Source organism: Silene latifolia, chromosome 3, assembly GCF_048544455.1.
Source record: "Silene latifolia isolate original U9 population chromosome 3, ASM4854445v1, whole genome shotgun sequence".
NCBI classification, from domain to species: Eukaryota; Viridiplantae; Streptophyta; class Magnoliopsida; order Caryophyllales; family Caryophyllaceae; genus Silene; species Silene latifolia.
The window spans coordinates 15,270,896-15,279,998 of NC_133528.1; the positions used below are offsets into that span (position 1 = coordinate 15,270,896).

Sequence of the window (9,103 nt, forward strand, 5' to 3'; positions counted from 1 at the left end):
TCCAGAACCGTTGTTAAATAAAAATGTAAGTGAAGAACAAGTAAGATAAATGCAGCGAAAATAAAAGTAACGAGAGATCAACACGATATTTTTGAATTGGTTCGACCAACGCTCTAAGGGCCTACGTCCAATCTTCTTTTATTAATAAGTGAAGTGATCTATTTCGACTACTTAAACACTTACAATAAAAGGATCAACAACCTACTCCGGTTGCGACACGAGTTCTAAGATTACTCCGTCTAGAAACTCAAGACTCTAACTAGAATGTTTACAAGAACAAGTTTCCTCAAACTGATTCTATGAAAGAATTTATAAGGACAACGTATTGATCAAACGATTCTAGGCAAGAGAATGCAATACTTAAGGCAACGGTAGTGAAGACTGTTGTCACTGGAAGACTTAGAAATATTTTGCAAAGGAAGTAAAAAACTTTGAGTTCTTAAAAACAAATTTGCAAAACACTTTGAAATTCTCTGGAAAGTCTTAAGAAAATGAAGGAGAAGAGTGCTCCTTTTATAGGAAGCAAACTAGGGTTTAGAGGTCAAGACATATCATAAAAAATAAATATTTTTGACTTAACCAAGTTTGCATAAAAGGGGGCATTCTTCCAAAGGTTGAAGAAGAAAAGAAGCTTTGTTATTATCTTTAAAAGGCCTTTGAAAATCAGTCAAAGCAAGATTGACAACCAAGTGAAGACATTTTTAGAGAAACAATTTTGGAAAGAAACAAGCTCCTCTTTCCAAAAAGCCATGATAAAATGTATTGCCATTTTGAGTTAAAATCTTTTGAAAGATGCCAATGGAATATCATTTTCTTAAACCACAACCTTTCACAAAACTCAAATATTAGAAATGAGTATTTCAAAAATAGAGGTTTGTATTTGAGTATTTTTGAAATCTAAGACTTCTTCCAAGTGACACGAGTTAAAGCAACAGTCTTGCTGACTGTTGCCTTAGTAAGTAGACCGTTGTTAAACAACAATCCTGCTCACTGTTGCCTTAGTACCATACTCTCTTACCCTTACATAAGTGACTCTTATTACAACACAATTCTTGGGTAGCTTCATCAACACTTCTTGACCTTGAACATTGATTAATTCTTGATTGGGGAAGAAGGCTAAATCTTGAAATGGAACATCTTAAAGCATGGTTAAAGTAGGCATATCATCATCAACAAAAGTGTTCTAACACTTAGTCTCTATATGCACATGATGACTTAATAATGCAAATAGTACAATATTATTTTTAAATATCCACGATTTGGATGGATTTCAGGTTTATGAGCTCGTTAATAACCATATATATGTCGACTGTTAAATGCGACATATGAAGTTCTAATTCAATTGGCAATTGAATATTGCGCGCAAATGTGTATCCGTTTCATATGGATATACTGCTATAATCATACACTAAAATTTCTAGAATTGATATGCTTCATATATTACACTGCAAGTGTAATTTAATATGATAAAACTTTTTTTGTTTTACCAACTTTTCACTTACTTTCCCTCCATAAGGTGGTAAAAATTATATCCAAGATAGATTTCAATCATTTACATAACCACCTTAGAATCCGATTTCTCGTATCATATAAAAATGAGATACAATAACGGGCATTTTGTAAGATAATAGAATATTTTGGGAAGTAGTGAATAATGGCTCTTAATGTGCTGAATCAAGACACGCCCAATTTAGAAGATCAACTTGTTCCCATGATAATAATAAAATTGCAAAATGTAATTGCACAATTATTCGTGTTTTGTTATGTGGTTTTCAAGCCACTAAAAGTAATATCAATTTGTGCAATTGAATTTATTAGGTCTTTTGAACCTCGAGTATTAATGTGGAACGCCAATGTTTAGATCTTCAAATATCAATCATACTCAAATTTAGTGTAGTCTCCTGTTGTAATATGGAGTAATATTTCTATGCTACGCATAAGAGCTTCAGCACATTATAAGCCTTATGTTTATAATAAACGGGTATAGTAAAAACCCAAATGAACTCAATGTTACATTAAATTTCTTTAAGCACTTGTTGATCATATATGATCATTTCATGTCAACTATTGATAGTAGTTCGCAATGCATTATAATGCTCCATAGTTGGAGTTGGATGCCTTAATTGTATAATTGTCCACTTTCTTGCCAAATTTGGAGTTGAATGTTAACTTATGGTTAGCTATTATATATTTGTATCATATGTGCAAAGAAATGATGTGGTATAGCGAATATGACATGTTTAGTGTCTCATGTAAAAGTAAACTGACAAAAAAAAAATATCCCTTCGGGAAATATGACGACGAAGTTATTCATTTTGAGTAACCATTAGTTTCTCGTCTTAATAGTATTAACAATTACTCCGTATGATGAATAATTTAAGTCTGTGGAGAATTTGACTTTTCATTGGGGTAATGAAAATAAATAATATGGGTAAGATTACTTCATAATAAATTAGTCTCCATTTAAATCAATAGAAGAGTGACTCATAATATTGTAATAGGAGATTAATTCTCACTAAATTGATAGAAGATCATCTTAATTATTGATAGAAGATCGTCTTAATTATGATGATACGAGACCGTCTCACATTACATAGATAGAGATCATCTTAAATTATGATGATATTATGACGATACGAGACTGTCCCACATTAAATAGATAGAAGATCATTTTAAATTATGATGACAAGAAACTATCTCGCATTAAATAGGTAAAAGATCATCTCACGTTAAATCGTCTCGAAATAGATATATGAGAAGCTATCTCACATTAACTTGATGGAAAATCCCCTTTAATTATAATGACGATCGTGCCTCATGTTAAATAGATATGAGTTCGTCTCACAATAATTAGATAGGAGCTCATCTCAATTAAATAGATATAAGGTTCTGAGACCGTCTCAATTAAATAGATATGAGATCGTATCGAATTAAATAGATAGGGATGATCTTGTGTAAATAGATAAGAGACATCTCAATTAAATAGATATGAGATGGTTCGCACATTAAATCGATAGAAGATCGTCTTAAATTATATAGATATGAGATCGTCTCAATTATTAGATATGAGGCCGTCTCACATTATAAAAACATAAAACTGTCTCACATTAAATTGATAGGAGATGGTCTAACGTTAAATTAATTCAAGCATAGTCTTGGTAAGCACTTTCCAAAGCATAAAATGATACTCCGTATTAAGATTGTAGAAATTGAGCATGCCCCTGATCTCGAAGTAAGAGGCATGAGCTCGTTGAGGATCACTAATACTCAACACTGGTATCACAAACGCCCAAGTAAAGTAAATACGTGCAGCAGTAAACAACCTTTTCAGTTAATTAAAAAAATAATCGAAGATTCTCTCTAGGGTTTCCTGTGAGAGCCTCCGTCTAGGCTACGTCTGTGATTCATCCTTGCTTTTGAAGGCAGATTTCTACGTCATTTTCGTGGAAATTTGTTTCTCTATAATTTTACAACTTCGATTAGAGGGCAAAGGGCATAGGGGGAGTCTTTTGCGGGGTATGGAAACGGCAGAAGGCTGGAAGCAAAGGAAGGGAAAGAGGATTATGGACGATGAAGGAGATTTTGTGTGGGATGTGGATGATGCAGACAAGGAAATCGAGAAGGTGGAATTCATCCTTGTAGGTAGGGTTTGGACGGTAAAAGCAATCAACGCGAAAGCAACTATTGACACAATGATAAAGCTCTGGAATACCAAAGGTACAGTAGTTGGAAATTTGATTGATACTAGAAACAAAATCTTCGTTTTCAAGTTTGAGAATGCAGTTGATAAAGCTAAAATTGTTGATGGCCAACCATGGCACTTTGATAAATTTATATGGTATTTTAACGATCCGATTTGTGATGGTAGAATTTCGGATACCCCTTTATTTCATGTTCCATTGTGGGCACGAGTCTATGACTTGCCCTTACGGGGGAGAACGAATTTGGCGAATGTGCGCAGGATTGGGATGCAACTGGGGGAATATATTGGTATGGAAGAAGCACCAATACCTGAGATAGAGAGGGCAGTGCGTATCAAAATTCTTCATGATGTTCGAAAGGCGCTCAAGGCAACGGTGGGTATTCGTATGGTTAATGGCGAAAAGGTCGATTTTGAGGTGAAATATGAACGGCTTCCTATCTATTGCTATGGGTGCGGAATCTTGGGACATGGAGAAAAGGATTGTGATGAGGGACCGTATGAGGAGGGAGAGCTGAAGTATAATGAAAGCTTAAGGGCGTCGCCATGGCGAGTTGTCAAAACTGCAGCGACAACCAGTGCTGAAGGTGCTAAATCTTTAGTAGAAACTTTCAATGAGAAGTATGCTAGAAGGGAGGAAGATGCTATATCAAGTATGATCTCAAAGTTGCAGAGTATATCGTTCAAAACAAAGCAGGCTAATAGGCGTAAAACAAGGGCAGATAATGGGGAAAGAAGGGAGCAGGGGGGAGAGGGGGGAGAGGAGGACTGTAGGAGGGAGAAGAGGGACTTGGGAACTAAGGCGGAGTCGGCCCTGCTAGTCTAGAGGGTGGTGAACAACCAGGAGACGGAGGTGATGAGTGGATATAATAGGGATGTGGTGAAGGGGGTGAAGAATAGAAGGGAGGAGGAGGCTAGGAGGGGGGAGTAATGGCGAAACTGGGCACGAGTCAAATGACAGAGACAATTCGAAGGGGGGTGGGCAGCAGCTTGGGGCTGGGGGGGGGGGGGGGAAGCGGCTAAGTGGAGGAAAATAGAGAGGAAGGGTGGTATGAGTGAGAAGGCTGGAGGAATGGTGCGGGATCAGGTACAAAGGAGCGGTGTGGGGGGGAAAAGAGGGAGGGAGAATAGTGGAGATGGGGGAGTAGACAGTGAAAGGAAATGTCAAAAAATTATGGATGTATGTTCATCTGAGGCGGAGGTTGAGATGACTCAACCCCGCCCGACCCAATGAATCTTTTAAGCCTTAACTGCAGGGGGCTGGGCAACCCCGCTGTGGTAGGCGGATTCCGTAATTTAATACGGAAAGAGGCCCCCGCCTTGGTTTTTCTTTCCGAAACCAAGTTAAGCGGTGAAGAATTTAGGAGAGTGAGGGCGTGATTGGATGAGTACGATGGCATGGAGGTCGATAGTGTAGGGAGATTGGGAGGGCTAGCTTTTATGTGGAAGAAGCATGTCAAGTGTGTGTTTACGTCAGCCTCAATACATCATATGGACTACGATATACATGGGGAAGATGGGACTTGGAGAGCTACTGGTTTCTACGGGTGGCCATCAGTTGCAGATCGACATCTTTCATGGGAACTACTTCAAATCCTTGGTGAGCAAGCTAATGGTCCATGGGTATGTATAGGAGATTTTAACGAGATTCTCTAGGCTACGGAGATTAAAGGAGGGGAAAGACCGCAATGGCAAGTGACAAATTTCCGAGAAGTTGTAGATGATTGCGTCCTTAGGGATGTGGAGTTTGAGGGTTACGAATTTACTTTTGACAATGGCCAGGAAGAAGGTGATAATAGGCAAAGTACGTTGGATCGAGCACTTTGTAACGATGCCTGGAATGAGCTTTTCCTGAGATCAATTCTGAGAAATTTGGACCGCGAGTGGTCGGATCACGCACCAATTAAGCTTGTCATGAATAGGAGAGGAGAAACCGAGAGAGGGGTAAATAAAGTGTTTAGATTTGAGCAAATTTGGATCAGTGAAAATGGATGTGAAGATGTGGTGAAGGAGGCGTGGACGGATGGGGAGGAGAATTTGGTGGAGAACTTGACTCGATGTGCTGAGAATTTACAACGATGGAAGGGCACCAGTATTGGTAAAATTGTGCGAGACCTTAACACCAAAAGACGAAAGCTGCTGCGGTTGAATGAAGGAGGGAGAACGGGGTGGGACGTTCGGGAAAGGAAGCGGCTTGTTAAGGATATTACTAATCTTATTCATCAAGAGGAGATTTTCTGGCGGCAGAGATTGCGAGCTCTATGGCTGAAAGACGGAGATAGGAATACTGCATATTTTCACCGGAAGGCAGGGCAGAGGAAAAAACGGAATCACATTGCTAAATTGATCGATGAGGAGGGCAGGGAATACGTGGGGTTTGAGGCAGTCCAGGGGGCAGCCAAGGGGTACTTTGAGCGTCTATTTAAGTCGGGCAGCCCAAGTAATTTCGAGCCGCTACTGGAGGGAATAGCTGGGAGAGTGACTGATAGAATGAACGGGTTTCTAAGAAGCGAGTATACTATTGTTGAGGTGGAGATGGCGTTGAATCAAATGCACCCTCTCAAAGCACCTGGACCTGACGATATGAATGGCCTTTTATCAAACTTATTGGCATATTGTTGGAAAATCGGTGACTAGAGCTGTTCTTAGAATTCTTCGAGGTGCGCCATTCCCTGAGGGGATTAATCGTACACATATTGTTCTTATTCCGAAAAACAAGGCACCGGATAAAATGAAGGATTTTAGACCGATTAGTTTGTGTAATGTAATATATAAATTAGTCTCTAACGTCTTAGCTAACCGGTTGAAGCTTTTCCTAGGGGAGGTCGTGTCGAAAAATCAAAGTGCGTTTACCCCAGGGCGATTAATTACGGATAATATTTTGGTTGCTTTTGAATTATTCCACCACATGAAGAATTCTAAGAATAAAAATGGTCATATGGCTATAAAATTGGATATGTCTAAAGCCTATGATAGGGTGGAATGGGCTTTTCTCGAGAGGGTGTTAATTAAAATGGGATTCGATGCGAGATGGGTGGGGCGAGTTATGCACTGTGTTTCATCGGTTTCCTTCTCGGTACTCGTGAATGGACAACCATCAGAAGAGTTCCGGCCTGAGCGGGGTCTACGTCAAGGGGACCCACTATCTCCTTATTTATTTATCTTGTGTGCAGAGGTCTTGTCGAGTTTGATACGTCGGGCTGTGGAAAGGGGAGCTCTAAACGGTATTCGGGTTGCTCCAGATGCACCATGTGTTTCTCATTTATTCTTTGCAGACGATAGTATCTTCTTTGTGAAAGCAAAGGTGCAGGAGGCGAATTGTGTGAAGATGATTCTTAAGGAGTATGCTGAAGCTTCCGGCCAAGTAGTGAACTTTGATAAGACCACGGTGTCCTTTAGTCGGGGTACGCGGATGATTGACAAGAACCAAGTGGCGGAGTACCTTGGGATACGGGTTGTGGAGACTCAGGAGCGTTATTTGGGTTTGCCAACGGTGGTTGGACATTCTAAGCAGGTTATAGCAGAGGTGATTCGAGGAAAGCTGAGTAAGAAATTGCAAGGCTGGAGAGGCCAGTTGTTTTCGAAGGTGGGTCGGGAGGTATTGATAAAGGCGGTTGCCCAATCAATCCCGACATATGCAATGAGTGTCTTCAAACTACCGGCTAATTTCTGTGACGAGCTACGCTCTATGGTGTCCCGGTTTTGGTGGGATTCGGCTAATGGTAAGAGTAAGATCCCTTGGGTAGCTTGGTCAAAAATGTGTCAACCAAAGTGTTATGGAGGGCTCGGGTTCCGCGATTTCCACGAATTTAATATGGCTCTATTGGGTAAGCAGGCATGGCGTTTACTTACGGACCGGCATAGCCTTATGGTACGAGTTCTGGGAGGGAAATATTTTCCTCATGAAGCTTTTATGCGAGCGGAGCTAGGGTAATCCTAGCTACACATGGCGGGGTATTTGGGAGGCGAAACAGGTGCTCAAATTAGGAACGAGGAGACGAATTGGAAATGGTTTAAGTACAAAAGTGTGGACTGACCCCTGGATTATGGGTACGCAGACGAGAATGGTTCTTTCCCCGAGACAAAATGCGGATAGTGATATGGTTGTGGCTGATATTTGGCGAGCTGATGGGGCGTCTTGGGACACGACGAAGGTGCGTAATTTGTTCCTTCCTTTTGAGCAAGATAGGATTCTTAATATGAGGATTAGCACTACAAAACCGGAAGATAAATGGGGATGGGATCTTGAGAAAGACGGGGAATATACAGTGCGATCGGCATATAACGTCTTAACCATGGGAAGAGAGGATGATGCTGGGACATCGAATAGAGCACAGGAAAAGTGAATTTGGAACAAAATTTGGAAAGCAAATGTGATGCCCAAGGTGAAGAATTTCTTCTGGCAATTTTGCAATAATGCTTTAGACTCAAAACACAATCTCGCTATACGGATCCATAATATAGAGGTGGGGTGCCCGGTTTGTCAAAGCGAGGTGAAGACTTGTCTCCATCTTGTTAGGGGATGTGGGTGGACGGGGGGTTTATGGGATAGGTTGGTAATTGATGTGAGGGTGACGGACGGGTATGAGCGGGTGAGGGAGTGGGTGGAAGAGGTTTGGAGGGAGTTGGAGGATGGAGAGATAGAGTTATTTATGATGGAGTGTTGGGCGATATGGGAAGCGCGGAATGGCTGGGTGTTCGAGAACAAAGAAGTTGATGTAATAAGGGTGGCCAACCGAGTGAGGAGTTTATTGAGGGAGATGCAAGAAGAAAGTGATGGTGGTGAGAGCAATACCCAGGCGGAGGTGGGAGCGGAGAGGTGGGAGAAACCAATAGAGGGCGTTATGAAATTGAATATTGATGCGGGTGTGAAGGAAGGGTGGGGTGTGGGGTTTGGTGTGGTGTGCCGGGACAGTATAGGGGTGGTTAAATGGGGGGTGTCGGAGAGGCGCAGGGAGGTGATGGAACCATGATTGGCAGAAGCTAAAGCAATGCTTATCGGAGTCATGGAAGCTAGGAAACGTGGGCTTACCAAGGTGGTGTTCGAAAGTGATTGCAAGGTGTTGATCGAGGCGTTGAAGAAGCAGGAGAAAGGACGGAGCGATTTCCACTTGATTATCGAAGACATTATTTCGTTTTGTGATGATTTTCTTTTAGTTAATTGGCCTTTTGTTAGTAGGAAGCTTAATAGTGTAGCGCACGAACTTGCTCATGTGAGCTCTTTGCATTTAGGGAGACGGTGTTGGGGTAATATCCTGCCCCCTCCGGCTGATCTTTGTGCGGTTTCTGATCTTCATAATATAAGTTAACCCACTTTGGGACTTCAAAAGAAAAAAAAATAATCAGGTAAGGGAATCACATAGCAAAAACGAAAACGATTACCTTAGGGTTCAACTCTAGATC

The 9,103-nt window shown here is 41.0% G+C and overlaps 2 protein-coding genes across 2 annotated transcripts; both read left to right on the plus strand.

Annotated features, from left to right (window-relative positions):
• Positions 1–5,207: 5,207 nt before the first annotated feature.
• LOC141648720 (uncharacterized) lies at positions 5,208–6,337 on the plus strand. Its single transcript, XM_074457440.1, has 2 exons — positions 5,208–5,323; positions 5,437–6,337. The coding sequence occupies exons 1-2, from the start codon at positions 5,208–5,210 to the stop codon at positions 6,335–6,337; spliced, it is 1,017 nt and encodes a 338-aa protein (XP_074313541.1).
• Positions 6,338–7,764: 1,427 nt separating this feature from the next.
• Positions 7,765–8,673, plus strand: LOC141648722 (uncharacterized). The gene is made up of 2 exons (XM_074457441.1): positions 7,765–8,042; positions 8,220–8,673. Exons 1-2 carry the CDS (start codon positions 7,765–7,767, stop codon positions 8,671–8,673), a joined length of 732 nt encoding a protein of 243 aa, XP_074313542.1.
• The last annotated feature ends 430 nt before the right edge of the window (positions 8,674–9,103 follow it).